We start from the raw sequence: 15,938 nt of genomic DNA, 5'->3' as shown, positions 1-15,938 counted from the left end.
GCCCACAGCCAGCTAACCCCGCCCCCTTTTCTTGACGAGCAAAACTCAGTTACGGTTGCCATAGTAACCACACTCTCCCTTCCCAACCGGGCCCACTCCTTCATTGCATCAGGGATGCCGCAAAACTGCACAAATACACACAAGGCAGAACAAAATCATACACACATATGTACATATAAAAATACACGGGAGGCAAAATGTTTTCTTTGAAACACTTTCATTATTTTCTCCACACAACTGAAAAACAAAAACAGAGTATTTCCCAGAAAGAAAGAGAGAAAGAAAGGAAGAGAAAGGAAGAAAGAAAGAGGAGATTCAAACCTATATAGAAAGAGCTTGGCATGCTGTGGCATGCTGCAGACTAAAACGGTGGCGCAGGGCATCGTCACCAGGCTGACGGCATACAGCAGAGCCTCTGAAATTCTTCCTGGGACCCAGAATAAAATAAAAATCTATTGTTCTGCCTCTCAGGCTGCAGGCACATCCGACTCAGCTGTAGTTGGAATAAGTTGGAGAAACACCAGAAGTGAACCCACAGCCTTTAGTTTCTGCTCCAATCCCAAGTTTAAGAAATGCTGTCGGATTATTAAAAACAATAAAAAAAAAGAAGAGAAAAGAAACCTTCAAAGTCCTCTCGGCCCACCAGATGCCGTTACTGATGGTATCAAACACGGTGTGCAGGAAGAATGGAAACATATGCAGGTAAATAAAAACAGATGCTGTCAATATTTTTGCAGAGGGGAACAGAAATGTTGCATTTCATGCACTTTTACAAGCAGTGAAAACAAATAATTTGGTGCAAATGGAGATCTGTGATGGGTAAAATGTCAGACAGCTGCAGGAGAATCCAACAGTCCTTCATTACACCCTGGGTGTCCCAGTCCAAACAAATCAAATAGCCATACTATCACTGGCCGTTTAATTACAATTAAAATACTGCTTAACCTGGGACTCAACTTTGTTTGTTTTACTGAGTGTTTTGTTTGTGAACACTTAATTTTTTTTAAAACATGGATTGTTTTCACCACTCTGTGTTTACATAGCTGAGGGTGGTGTCAAGGCAGCCATCTTGTTTGAAAAGCATTTTTTACGGTTTATTTATTTATTTACACTTTGAATTCAGGTCAAATGACTGAATATTAGTGCCACAAGAATTGGCACTACAAGAATAAAGTCATAATATTAACAGAATAAACTTTTAGTAACACAAAAATAAAGTTGAAAGAAAATGAAGTCAACATAATACCAAGATAATGTTGCAATTTTATGTTTACTCCTACAAAAACTAACAAAAACTTAGCATGAGGGATGTTGAGCATCTTAAGTTCTACTCTGGTATTGGTTTTATCGGAAATACTTCGTCTTTATCACCAAATTATCAATAGCAGTTCTTTGAAACGATTGAGGAAACGTCTATTTCTAGGAAAGAATCACAGACTAGCTGAGCTGGTCGTGTCAGGCCTCAATAACTCTATCCAAGCTTTTAGAAATTACTTTCTTGTAATTTTAGGAAACTTTTCTGGTATAGCAAAAAAGAAAAAGAAAAAAAAACTTGAAACGATTTGTGAATTTAGCTACAAAAACATCAAAGACTGGGTTATTTCCAACTCAAGGAAATGCCAATACTTTTAGCTTTACTCATCCAAACGTTGCTAAAGATGTTTAATTTCAAATATTCAACTCAAAGATTTGAGATGTACTATGTTTGCCACCTCAGCACCTCCAAAAAGCGGCACAGTTACACCAGGTGTGAGACTCAATGACCTAATGTGTTGATTGTGACGTCATTGCACAATACTTAATAAATAATAATTTCCTTACGTTTTCAGCTGATTATGTCCTCAGTAAGCAGAAGGATCTTTAAAGCAAGACTGCATCTTCCATCAAAGTGCAGGAAAATTAAAAACTAATGCAATACCAACCAGCATTGTTGGTCAAAAGCACATTACTTATCATTAAGCTTTATTTAAACAGCTGAGATTAATCGTTTTCACCTCTATGTCCAATTGAAAACTCCTGAGGGCAAACTGTAAAAAGCTTTAATCACTGACAGGTTTAACCCACGGATTCTTTTGTTCCCATTACTTTTTGCAGTTGCACAGTTTCCTGTTATTTCTAGATTTTTCCATATAAGAATATAAAACAATTATTTTCAAATTAGCTGTCATTTCAGACCAAAGAATCGTTTGCAGACAAAGAACATTTGCGCAGCGCTTTCTACTTCGACATTACATTTTTGTCTAGGTCTAGGTAAGTAAGGAGAGGAGCGCCATCTAGTGTTTGGACATACGAATTGGAGGCTGTAGTCTAAATCAGAGTGACCAGTACAACACTTTGGCTTAAATTACGGGACATTTGGCAACCCTACTGCGTCCTTTCACTGACGTGTTTGTAGGAGAGCAGAAAGTATTAAGCAGTTTTTTTATTGAAAGAAACTGATTTGGAAAAAAAAAAATACATTTTACCTGATTTTAGTTTTTGTCACTTATATGAATTACTGTCATTTTTGTCCTTAAAATACCAAAATTTCCACTTAACTTTATAATTTGGTCCATCCGATTATGTAATTTTAAAATATTAAATAATTGATAATTTGATCAGTTACTCAGTACTTGAGTAGACTTTTCCTCTTGAGCATTTTCTTGGATGAATACTTTTTACTTTTACTCGAGTAAAAATATGTATAAATAAGTAGTGCTATTCTGCCCACCTCTGGATGCAACTAGAGAACACACACTCACACACACGCACGCACATATGCACGCACACACCTGCATACAATGCATGAAAAACGAGGTGAAATGAGAACTCGCCGCCCAGGTTTCACTGCCCGTACCATCAGTAACAGCCGCTGGGGACGTGGAGGAAGTAAAAGGCAGGAGGTTCAGAGAGAAGAGGGGTGGGTTGCAAAAATAAACAATACAACCATCAACATATTGCACATGGGAAGAAAAAATAGTCAATAAATAAATCTGAAGTTACAAATCTGTTGAAAACTATGATTTGACAATGAAAAAGTCCGTCAGTCCTGTCTGTGTGTTCAAGTCAGCCCATTTGGGTCACACAAGTCCAGGTTCCTCCCTGGACCAACCTGTTGTCCTATTCTTTGGCCTCAGCTCTTCCTCCACCTGGACCGGACCGGACCGGACCCGGCTCAGTTCCGCCTCTCCAGTCCTCGGTCCGGGTCTTCTGTCGGCCGGGACGCACGGAGGGGCAGCAGATTTGCTGTAATACTCGTGGTTTTCGTCGTGTTTCTGGCATAGGTAGGTTGACTCTGAAAGCATCGCCGCCTTTAAATAAAAAAGTGGATAAACAAAATAGCCACTCCGATGTTGAGCAGAATCACCATGGCAACCAGGATGGAGCTGTAGGCCTGCGTGGGAGAGAAAAAAGAGAGAAAAGAGAAGGTGTCAGTATTAAGGACGTGCACAGGCGAAGCTCGCACACTTAAAGGCTCTTTTCATTTGCGGTCAGCGGGTTGCATCCACTCACCAACAATGAATTCATTTTGGGGTTTGTGTTTTTTATTTGGACTGTTCCTTGGCTCACAACTGTTGTGAGGATTTTTAGGATTTTTATTGGAAATTTTGTCAAAAGATACACAAATCCCAACTAATGTTTGTGTGAATATGAGGTCGCATTTGTGAAGTTAAACACTTAAAAACTCATCGCAGTAATTTGGGTTATTTAGTCAGAGAAAAAAAATGGAGTTTAATTTTTTTAAAGTCATATTTTAACTGTTATTCATTCATTCATTTTAACATCTCACAGTTTCAAATCAAATATTTAGTTTTCAAATTAAATCAATGGTGTCCAAACTTTTTGCCAGGAGGGATAAAATCATTAAGTCAAAAGAACTTGAGGGCCTGCAAAAAGAATTTTAAAACAAACTCAATGTGCCTTTTTTTTAGGTTTATTGGCTGAATAATTAATTAAAGTTTTAAATTGTTGTAGATACAAAACCTAAAAAAGGTTTAGCATAATTGCATTATCATCAGACAGACCCACAGTTTCTGACGTTTTGGGGTTGATTGTTTTTTATTTGAGTTGAATGTTTTGCATTTGAGTAAAAGTCGGTCGATCTTTGAGGTTCTAGTTACTCCAAAGCTAAGACGAATGCAAAGACATTGTTGATAAATGGGAATTTATTTTTTGTACCTCATATTTTTTTAGCACGTTATTTATCTGTAAATAATCTTGCTCTATGAAAAAGTGTCCATCTGGGTCACCTGCACTTGCTGTGAGGTCTGGGGCCACACTAAATTCTTCAGAGGGCTGCAAATGGCCCCTGGGCCGCACTTTGGACACCTCCGAACTAAATATTTAGCTTAGAGCTAAGTTTCCAGCTAAATATTTAGCTTTACTTAGCTTCGATAAGGGTGGAGAGTTGGACATTAAGTTTCTTATGAAATCTTTAATCGGTTCAGCGATTGTATCCTCAGGCAGATTTTCATGTTACTTGAAAAGCTTCGATCAATGGATTTGAGAAGACTAGCTTGTTGCTACTATCTTTAGCATTGTGAGCATCCTCAGTCAATGTGATGGTTGGGTTTGACATATTACGGTAAATGCAAAGTTTTTCTCCTTGTTCTTTTAACATTTGTTGCACAAACCCAGCATACACATAGTTCCCATAAATCCATACCAGAAGTAATCTGCGCCATCTTGGTAGGCAAGCACAGCACAAAGTAAAGCTGAACCATGACTTCTAGACCAACAAACAGAAAGTAAATTGACACTCTTGACCAATGTGTAAGAGAAAGATGTATGAACAAAAATGGCTGTGACTGAGGGAGTAAGTGCATGTAGTAAACATGTAGGCTACATATCCATCTAAGCTAGCAGATAAAAGCCACATTAGCAAAGCTAATTTTACTAGTTTGGAAAAAAATACTAATAAATATCACTGGTATTTATCTTAGTATTATAGTACTCAAAAATTGAAATTGACTAATAGTTAAGATGTACTTATACTTTAGTTGTCATAGTAACTCCATAGCAACCGCCGTGGCAGTTAGTCACGGTAGCTACAAAACCGTAAAGAGCCGTTCTCTGTTTGCTGACAAGCTGGGCAGCAATCACTCGATGTTGGAGTCATTCTGACCCTTTCTGTTTATATTTCTGTTGTTTTCCTTCAACACCCTGCGGTGATTTATATTTTATTTTTTTAAATTACTATTAAAATTATGACTGATTGTTTTTTGACATGAGATGAAGGAATTTTAAAATCATTAATTTCCAGTAAAAAGTTGTTTTCTCAGGTTATACCAACATCACTTCAACTAAAAAAAAAAAAAAATCAAATAATAAAATAACACACCAAACTTGTTATTTGTTATATCTAACATAAGAATGACGTCATAATTTCTTATGGGGGCAAAAATTATCATGCATCCCTCTTATAAAATATAAATTATATTTATATACTGCCCTCTGTTTCTTGTCTCGTCTCTTGGAGCTGCAACGTTCACCAAAGTAGGAACCAAAATAGGTGCGTTTTGCATGTTGAAGATGAATATCGTCCTGTACTAACGGGCTGTTTTGCGAAGTGGTGTCTGAGCAGATGCTTGCTGACAGCCTGGGTCGTCGAGGTGAAGGCCGTTCTTTCCAACCACCTCTCCACTTTGGGTAAATATGAACACCAGAGTCCTCCATCCTACTTATTCCTGACTGTTTTAAATACATTTTGGTCTTAAAGAGGAAAGGATTTAGAAAACCTGTTGTTTTAATTAAAGTTGTTATAACTGTAATGATGGCTGCAGAGGGAGATGGGAAATAGGACTCGGTGCCACACAGTTGTAGATGGATCCATCCCGTCCAGAGTGGCTGTTCCTGCTGATCACCGTGGTGATAGGCTTATCACAGATCTGTGTCAGAGATGATTACCACAGCAGAGGCAGATCTGATCGGGTTTTACACTCACACTCTCTGCTCCTCGCTTACTGCTCTGCATTATTTTATGACGCGGTTTGTTGATTAGCTTCTAATTTGTGCAAAAGCATAATCATTCACAAAAAAATTCTGTAAAGTTGTGGGCAAATGTTTCTGCATTGAAGGAAATGTTAGATTTAAAGATCTTCTAAAACAAGCATTAAAGAATCGAGGCAACACTTCTGTTTCTGAAGATCAAATGACGTCATCGAATATATCATGATGTAAAGCCCAAAAAAGTAGATTTTACATAACACTGCCCCTTTAATTCTTCAGTGATGTAATAATAATCTGAAGTTCTGCATGAAACCAACTTCATTTAATTCAGAGCTATGCTAACAGTGCTAATTGCTCTCATTGAAACGCTGCATCTCCCCGTCAGAGATCCATTTTACCAACGTGATGTGTGAACTGCATCGCTTCCTTGCTGCGGCCCGCCCAGAAAAAACTGCAGAGCAGCTGAAACGCAGCAGCTGACCAAGATGACAGCTCAGACCATGTCAGCAGACACCTGTTTACAGAAGATGATCCGACACACAAGCTTTCAAGACCGTTTTTTTTTGTTAAATCACCAGGGGAGAGTTTGATCAAACGCTGGAGGATGGAAATCTGCAATTTGTTTCTATCCAACTGCATTTTTTCTTTTCCCTCTCTGTTGGTGTCGTTTTAATTGCTGCGGCGGGTGAAAAGCCTCACCAGTCTGGGGAATCATCTTCATGTAAATATGTGCCAGTGGGACGCATGATGGGCTCTGAGGCATTTACCTTCAAAGCTTTTCATGCCACAATGAATGCAATGTAAAAAAAAAACAAGCATCTGCTTGGTGTTTTGCACCAACAGTAGGACAGTCATGTTTACTCAGCGACTGACTGGAGACGGGTGTAGCTCTGTTCCCATGGCGCTCGTTGTGTATTTATGATAGTATTTGTGTGTACTGGGAACCTGTTTAACACTGATCTCACTTGCCTCTCTGCTGATGCAGACACACACACGCGCGCACACACACACACACACCAACTCCCCATCGTTTGCCCACTGATTGGCTGCAGACGAAGCGATGCATACGCTGTTCCCTAGCAACAGAGTGCCGGTTAACCAATAAGACACCTCTCTGAGTGCAACGGGCTACTTTTTCATTCCTCTGTTACTAAGGTGCATCTTGGGGTTGTTCTCTGAGCATGCATCTGTGTACTGTGTACGTCTGCCTTCCTGCAGCAGGTAGTGGCTTCTGTCCCCCAGCATCATCCAACTGCTGCGGATAAACGGAGGAGAGTCAGCAGAGGGATGCAGGAACTCCACTTTTTCCACTTGAATTTTCCTGTTGCTTTCATTAGCTAATGCTAAAGCCGTATTATCAGCAGGGATTAGCGAGTCACCAGCTCGAGTTAAGACATAACCCGCCAAAATAAAAAAATGAATAAAATCACATTACAACAGTAATCCTTTCTGCTTGTTCAGTGAACCAAAATATTTTTTTTTCCAAAGGGTAAACCTTGCGCTTGTCCTGCAGGATTATCTTAATATGAGGGATAACACTGTGTTATGTCACGGTGGACAGGATGTATTCTCATGACAGCGGGTAACAAATCCTTTTAGTCAAATCAATGTGTGGCAGTGACACGACAAATTTGACAAATGCATCATACAGCTGCTGTGCAGTTATTAAGCCGTGCAGATATAAATAGCAGTGCAATGTAAAGCAGCAATGATCAATGCTAGGAATGTTCTCAATCATCCTGAACCTGAAAAGTTAAACAGGTTAGATTTTATTTATTATCTATTATTCCATGATATTTTATTTAGCTTCAAGTATACAGAGGACACTTAAATTTTTACCAAATATAGAGAAACTGTAGATAGAAGATTATAGGTTTTGCAAAGATGAAAATATTTATTTTTTAATCATTATAGATGTTAACATTGTCAAAATTGGGTTATTTATTTGTCAAATTAATTGGCCAAAATCAGAAGATGTCCGTTACGCTGCTCCTGACAGTTGGTGGTTACCATAGCAACCAGTACTCCTCCCCTTGTGGCCTACATTAGCATTATACATTTATTTAGTATTATATGTAAACATAAGTCTTAGACAAATTTCAATTTATAAATGGTTACATGTGTAAATTCTCCATGGTTTGTGTATGTTTTTAACTAACTTCATTATTAATGTTGTGCGTTTTAGCTGTGTTTAATTTTACAACTGCTAACTGCTGTTAGCTGCTCTTTGGGAGCTTCAAAGAAGAGTTAGAAATACACAACAAAAATGTGTTTCAAAAATATTATTTTGTCAATAAAATCTATAGAAACAAAAGAAGTTCTACATTAAACATTTTGGAGGTCAACATCCAGAGGAATTGGACAACAAGAGGTAGAAATCTACAGTCATGTGAAACAAGACACAACTGCCAACTTACTGTAATAAGTCTGTGATGCTAATGTTATTTCTTATTACAAATTGACTTTTGGAAATGTTACACATGCTGTACTTTATTTTTTCCTTTAATGTTTGACTTTTTGTTGGGTATTTGTTTTAGACTGGTTTTACATTTAAATTGACACAAAGCTGCTGTATCTGTGCATTTTCCTTTTGCTCTACAAGCAAACCTAAAACTCATCACATTGTTTCGGTGGTTTAAATTGTTTTTTTTGAATTTCCTCAAAAGACCTCAAACCTTGTGATCTTGAAAAAGCACAATACTGCTGTGTACTTTATTTTTGGTAAGAACCTTAAAACAGGTCTGTAGTTTGTACTGTTAATTCAAAGGTATGTTTTTCAATAAAATAAGATAAACATCTGACAGTGTTTGGCAGGTCAAGTTTTTGTCAGTCGGTGCAACAATAATTTAGAGAGAAAGAGAGTCTGATCGATGAATATTTTCCTGGGACGCTATCTGTTGTATTGTACATCACACATATAAACATTAATTTCCCCCCTCCTTTGGAGAAACCAAACATGACTAAGCCCATAACTGCATCTGTGGCGTTTGGAAAACTCCAAGGTTTTGAGTTACAATCTCATCCATTAGCAGAATGCATCTGAAATGGATCTGAGAAGCTGGAAAGTGAGAAATCAGTATGGGCTAATGTTTCTGTCAGCATTTAAAAGCAGGGATAGCAGCACACATTTTCTGACACTCTCCAGGGAGATCCTGAAACCGTTGCTTTGGGTTGTTGCCACAAGTGACACCTCCTAACTCCACATGGCTGCCTCTTCCTGGTGTGAAGTGGGTGCGAATGTTTGGTTGTCAGTTTTGAAAAGTTACAGGTAATGGTCCAAATGGGTTTGAAACATTACCTAACCTCTGAACAACATGCTTCAGCAGCCAGCAAAGACTCACCACACAGATAGAGGTTATTATAGCAGCTTACAGCTAGAAGGTAATCACTAGTTTGGTTTTATTTATCCTGATTTCATGGAAAAACACATTTCTGTTTTAGTTATTATGAAATCTGCTTATGCAGAAAGAGAAATTTGGAGACCAGCTGTTAAATAAATCCCACAGATTATGCCAAATAAAGCCAAACCACATCCACAAATGTCAGTGAAACATTGTGTTCAGGGCAGTGATGCGCCGTCAGGAGAGCCTTACTGAGACGCAAAATAGATGAGAGAAAATCAACTCGTCTAGGTGAGTTCAAGCAATTCCTAACGCATTGGTGGAAGGGTGACGCAGCCATTATCAACCAAAAACTCTTCACCTTTTGGATCCACCCTTTATTCAACACATTTAACAGCAGCAACAGCCTACAACTGTCTTTATGTTTGTGGGTCACCATCAAAATGTCAACAAATACAAGAGAAAATTTCAAAGAGCCTTTTTAAGTCGATGAAGGAAGAGTCACCAGTAACCTGATTATTTCAACATGAATCCTTGTTTAATGGTGCATTCACATCAGTCCAGTTTAGTCCAGTTTATTCCAGATCCAGTCCATTTGTCTAGAAGGTCCGGTTCAGTTGGGGAGGAGTGAACGTGTAAGTCAAACTCTGGTCCACCTACAAACCTCAGACTCGGCTCTGTTGAAGTTAGAATGCATACATGAATGCCAAGTGCCTTGGAGATCGCTCCAAAAGCAGAAAACGAACAACAGCGCAGGGCATTCTGGGTAAATACAACAAAAATAAGTGCTAGACAGCCAGCGCTAGCGGGAGAAATGACTAAGGATCTGTTGCCAAAAACTAAAGAGACCATTAAAATCTGATACCACTCCATTTCTGTTTACATTCTGTGAAGAAGGAAGTTGTGCTCGGTGTCTTCTTCAGTGGTTCTTGGTGTGGTGCCACCACAGGCGAGGAGGGGAACAGGTTTTTCAAAGGGTTTGGATTGTGCAGTGTGAAAGAGAACCACAGCGCTGAAAATGTAACAAACGTTGCAATTTTGGTCCCCAATCAAACCGAGTTTACCAGTATGAGAACAGCGTAAGAATAGTATTTCTATAATTCCCCGTCAAGGGACAACATAGATACACAAACTGTGAAGGATCAGCGTTGTTGACTGCAGAAACTGATTGAAAAAGAAAGAAACAGGCTACCCTTGGTAAAAACGAAGCACAGTAGATTCCTTTCAGTGAACTTCAATCCAGAACTGCACAGCATTCTGGGGGATGTAGGCAGAGAAAAGACTATCTGCTCAAGCTCTCAGCCTCTGGCTAGCTAAGCTAGGTTAGTAGCATCAATTAGCTCACTCATGTTTTGGTTACCTAGCAACAACCTGATGGGTAAGAAACAACAGCCTGTTGCTAGGTAATCAAACAACAGAAACCGCTTGCTTGGTTTCATAACTGCTTAAAAAATAAAAATCAACAGCGTGTATTGAAAGGAGAAAATGAGTCCAATAGCTTGAGAACAAATTATAGGTGAAACAGTAATATTCACCCATAATTTTCCTGCAGATATATCTGAAATGTATCTGGCTGTATTTCAGATATTGAAAACAATCGCTAATTACCAATATCGACTGATATGCAATGCTTATATTATGATAAGCTTTTTAGACATATCGTACCATCAGAGCATGTCAGACTTACCGAGTTCCCCTTGCTGGCCATGAGGCTGAGGTCCTGCCGGTCGGGTATGATGGGGGAGGACTTCAGAGGCGGGGACAGGGTCAGGTCTCGTCGTAGTGGCCGAGAATCCATTTTCTCCCCTTTGTGTGTCGAGTCCTTGCCCCCGTCCCTCCCTTCCCGGTTCTTGTGCCTCTGCCGCGGCGCGCCGTGGGAGCGCCCCTCTCCGTGCCCCTGCCGCTCCTCCCCATGCCCATGGGGCTTGTGGGTAGTGGAGTCTCTGGGCTGTAAAGGCTTCATCTCCATCTCGTAGTTGCTGATCTTCTCCTCATCCTGCTCCAGCAGCCGGCCCCCCCTGCCGTGCGTCCCCCTGTGCCCAGACGTCCAAGTGGCGGACGAAGACGACTCTGTCCACCTGTCGCCCCTGGCCTGCCTGTGATTGGACGAACTGTGCTCCCGCGATTTGTGATTGGAGGAGCTGTGTTTGTGTCCGTTGGTCCGGCTTCCTCCACGGCCACTGATCCCGCCGCCTCCTTTTGACAACACCCCCCTCCTCCTGTCCTCGCTCCAGCTGTTGGCGCGTGGATACTCCGGCTTCACTCCTCCCTCGCCGCCTCCCTCCATCAGCACTTGAATCTCCGTGTGTCCTCTTTCTCCCCCTTTCTCACCGCTGTCCTTACCCCGGTCTCCGTGGTCCACGGCGCTCTGCCGGTGGAATCGGGCGCTCTTGCTTCGCTGCGACGGTCGGGCAGGTGGCGGCGGCGTGTGGGGAGGTGAAGAGGAGGGTGGGCTGAGGTCGGGGGTCGCGGCATCGTTGGAGGGGTCATCAGATCCAACACTTTTTGTGTAAAGATCTGGGCTTTCCGCGGTGCCGGCGCTACTCGACAAGCCCTCGCCCTCGACTTCACTGGAAACCTGGCGTTTGGGTCGCTGAACCTCCATTCCTGCAGAAAACATGAGACAAATTCAGCAATCAGAAGGAAAGTGTCAAAATGTTTGTTTGACTTTAGACTCGTTTATGGCAACCTGATATTAATTATTATTACTGCTTCCTCAAACAGGTTAGGATAGATCTATGGGTGTTACAAATGGATAGCAAGATTTTATTCTGGTCAGTTGTGCCTATTTTGAGATCTTTGAAAAGCAGAAGTGGAGCATCCTGCACAACCAGCAAGAATGCAGCAAGTAGTTTCTGAATGGTGGGTCAACAACAAAACACTTATCTTTTCCAGCAGCCATTGTGCAGCGAATACAGCAGTAAAACCATCTGACCAAACAAATTGAAGCGCCATTTATGTTGCTAGATAACAGCACAGGTCCCGTTTATCTGGAGGTTTTTGAAACGGCTCGTTTTTCAGACACCAAAAAACATAAATTTATTGCCATAAAAGAGCTAGATTTTTTTTTTGCCAGATCCAAATGGAAGTATAAAAAAGAGCAAAGTGGGAATTTTACTAAATAGGATAGGCCTATGGGCGATACAAAAACATGTTCTTAATTTAGTCAGAACAGTGATGATTTCAAAAGGACACAGTTGGGCGGCATGAGGAAGATGATGTCCAAGAAGTCCAAACAAACATGCAGCTAAATGTCGGAGCTGATGCTTGTTGGCAGAGACGTTCTCATAAGTGAGAGCAGAAAAGATGGCGGACATGACGGCCATGCATTCTGTGTGTGCGGGTGCGCCATGATGCGTGCTCCATATGGGACGGCTACCTGTGGAGCGCCACAGGTGTGACTGAGACGTGGAATGGCAAAGCTGGAGGGAGGCAAACAGTGACCTTTAACATCAACTCCCCCAAACTGACGCACATAATGTATCAAAATGTGTTTGGTCTGTTCGCATGTGAAGTTTACTTAAAAGTCAAATAATATGGAAATAGAATTTTTCACCAATACTAAGAAATTATTGACTTTGAAAAAGCTTCTATGGACCCTTGCAGTATGATGTCACACGCTCAAGCTTCCTGCTGGAGGACAAAAAGCTTCTGGCTGACGATGACTAGCATTGGTTTTAGCTGTTAAGCTGTCATCATAACGGACTAAATCTTAAACGTACAAATGATTTAAAAAAGAAAAAAAGATGCAGTGCTTTGCTACTAATTGTCAACATTACAACAACTAGATAACAAGGTCAGGAAATGTTTTAATTAAACAAATGGCGAGGGAGAGGGAAGTAGATCAGTTATGCTAGCTTGACTTTGACAACCTTAACATATAGACGTGACATGGAATTTGGTGTGTTTTAGTTCAGTTAATTTTTTTAATAGGCCACCTAAAAACACCAAATCTGACAGATCATCAGCAGAGCAGGTGTTTAAATTAGCTAATCAACCGCTGCTGTGTTAGCTTAGCTAATAGCAGCTGTAGCTAACCTACTACAGCGATCAGTTAACAGTAATCACAAAATAAACACCAAGCCTAAAATCATAAAACTGTAGCAGACTGAATGTTCTGTTCTTTGAGTGGGAAATGTTTGAGTGTTCTTTGGTGTTGAATCCCGACACATATGGTGGCATTATTGTCAGTTGCTATGGCAACGAGTCTGCGCGTAGCATAGCCGACACAGAGAGCGAGAAAACAGTGGTCCCGAGTTGTTCTTAACCGTTTTTTCTACATTAATTTCCCTTTGCAGTTGCTCACTGCTCTAAATTAATAATATCTACATCTCCAGGTCGTTAACGGAGTTGTTCTACCGCAGCTATGGAGGACAAGTAAAGCCCTCCATAGCTGTGCTGTGCGCATGCATGAAATTTCTGGATGTAAAAAATAAAATGCAATGGGTCCATATCTTCCTGAAAAGTGATTTGCAAGTTTGTCTTATTTCAAGTGAACTAAGATATTTACAGTGGAAAATAAACCAAAATTAATTGGTAAGATTTTGTGTTTTTGCAGTGTATGAGGTCGAAAATAGATTTTAGCTTTTTCAAGTCACTCTGCACATGAGGGTGCAGGTTTGTCGTTACGTGGGAATCGTTTCTGGTGTGTGTTGGGAGCCCACCGTTTCCAGGGTGCTGGAAGGACGGGGAGAACTGCTTGGCGGTGACCCTAGCCATCCGGCTCTCCTCGTGGGCTTTCTGCGCGGCTCCCACCGCCGCCTCTGCTTTGCCCTGCGCGTGAGCTGTCCTGAAGCACAGAAAACAAATACAGCAGCAGAAATATTACAACATCACAGGAAAAACAAAGGACTTCCTGGATAAACAAGTTTTATTTCAAATCAAAGGTTCCCAGGACCTTTGGAAGAGAAACAGGCCCACAGCATCGCAGGTCCTCCGCCGTACTCATCAGTGGACATGAAATGCTTTTCCAGACTGTCAGGGCAGCCAATTACATTTGATTTTAGCAAAAAAAAACAACAACAATCTTTTGTGCAGTTTTTTCTCTTTTCCAGCACTATACTTTGTAGATAAAGATAATGCAAATTAACTAGAGAAGACACTATAATATTACATCATTTATTATTGTCATTAATAATATCTAGTCTTTGCTGTGTTCAACACCAGGAACAACGCAAACTAAAATATAACATTTTATGTTTTGAAATTTCTCTTACTGGGTGTGTTGATAAATGTGGAGGCAAGGTAGTTTTTGTATTTTGTCTTTCAGGAAAAGTGATAGTGTATTTTTATTTAAACTGTTCATAGTCAATGGTGAACTGGAAACATTTTAAATATCCAAAATAAATAAAACAACAGATAAAATTAATTATAAAATCTTTATAAACAAAATTGTCCTTTAAAAAAACTAACTAGATGAGACCAAACCACTAGACTGAAGACTTTTATCATCCAGGTTTTGGTAAAAAGAGAGAGAAAAGAGAAAAACGATAAATCATGCCTGCGACAGACTGGCGACCTGTCCAGGGTGTACCCCGCTTCTCGCCCGGAACGTTAGCTGGAGATAGGCACCAGCACCCCTCCCGACCCCAATGAGGGACAAGGGTGTAAAGAAAATGGATGGATGGATGGATGGATGGATGGATGGATGGATGGATGGATGGATGGATGGATGGATGGATAAATCATGCAAATAGAAATTATTAAACTTGCTTTAATTTATCATGCGATTAATTGATTTATTGCCAATTGTGACAGGCGTAGTCCTTATATGAACCAATAATCACAGTTTTCTTTTGCTCTGACAGACTAGACTTCATCTGTTTCTGGGTTTTATTGTTTATTCCAAATGATAATTATCATTTTATCACAATAGTTGAGCTATAGAGGAGATTTTTTTTACTACAGAGCTGAAATATGATGGTGAAACTGCAGAAATCTTAAGTTGAACTTTAATATAATAAAATAATTCCTCTCACTGAGTTTGATGTATTTTAATGGTGGCGTTGCAGCATCTTTTTAAAGTTCTGATTGTTTTTTATCACCTGCCTTTCTGTCCCCGCCTCAGGTTATTCTCTGATTACATCAAGCACACCTTTTGTCTCTATCGCAGCTTCATTCTCTCAGTTTCTCCTCGCTCATCCATGCATCGCTTTCCCTTCCTCTCTCTGGGCAGAAGCAGCCCTGATGCAGTGTTGCATGTCGATGGCTATTGATTTCCTTCGTCTCTGCCTCTCTGTGCCAGACCCAAACCGTACTCCACACCACCGAGCATGAGAGCCTGTTGGCTGCTGGGCGCTGAGACGTAAAGGACATGAAGACGGTTCCTTTTTTTAAACAGAAATAATAAAGAACAGAATGCTTTGCATCCTGCCATGAATTAGCACCAAATATGTGGGTTGTTTAGCCAAACATAAGAGAAAAAAAATCCAATATAATTTCATTTTTCAAAGTCATATTTTCTCAATGTTTTAATATTTTAATATTTAGCAAGTGAAATATTAAATATTTAGCTTTGATTGAATATTTAGCTGGCAATTAATTAAATATTTAGTAAATATGAGCAGACTAAATAAGTATTAAAACCAAACATTTAGTCTACCAGCTAAATATATTTAGGTTCAAACTAAATATTCAGGTTGATAGCTAAATATATAGTTTGTAAACAAT

The 15,938-nt window shown here is 40.1% G+C and overlaps 1 protein-coding gene across 1 annotated transcript in view; it reads right to left on the bottom strand.

Moving 5' to 3' along the window:
- Nucleotides 1-2,666: 2,666 nt before the first annotated feature.
- Nucleotides 2,667-15,938, bottom strand: part of jph3b (junctophilin 3b) — a 40,784-nt gene continuing 27,512 nt past the window's right edge. Inside the window, exons 4-6 of the mRNA XM_007553200.2 lie at nt 13,934-14,058; nt 10,957-11,876; nt 2,667-3,373 (exon numbers count right to left, since the gene is read on the bottom strand). Coding sequence (XP_007553262.1) covers nt 3,293-3,373; nt 10,957-11,876; nt 13,934-14,058 — 1,126 coding nt within the window. The 3' untranslated portion in view covers nt 2,667-3,292. The remainder of the gene's footprint in view (nt 3,374-10,956; nt 11,877-13,933; nt 14,059-15,938) is intronic.

Source organism: Poecilia formosa, unplaced genomic scaffold (assembly GCF_000485575.1).
Source record: "Poecilia formosa unplaced genomic scaffold, Poecilia_formosa-5.1.2 Scaffold55, whole genome shotgun sequence".
NCBI lineage: Eukaryota > Metazoa > Chordata > Actinopteri > Cyprinodontiformes > Poeciliidae > Poecilia > Poecilia formosa.
This window is presented reverse-complemented; position numbering and strand designations above follow the sequence as displayed.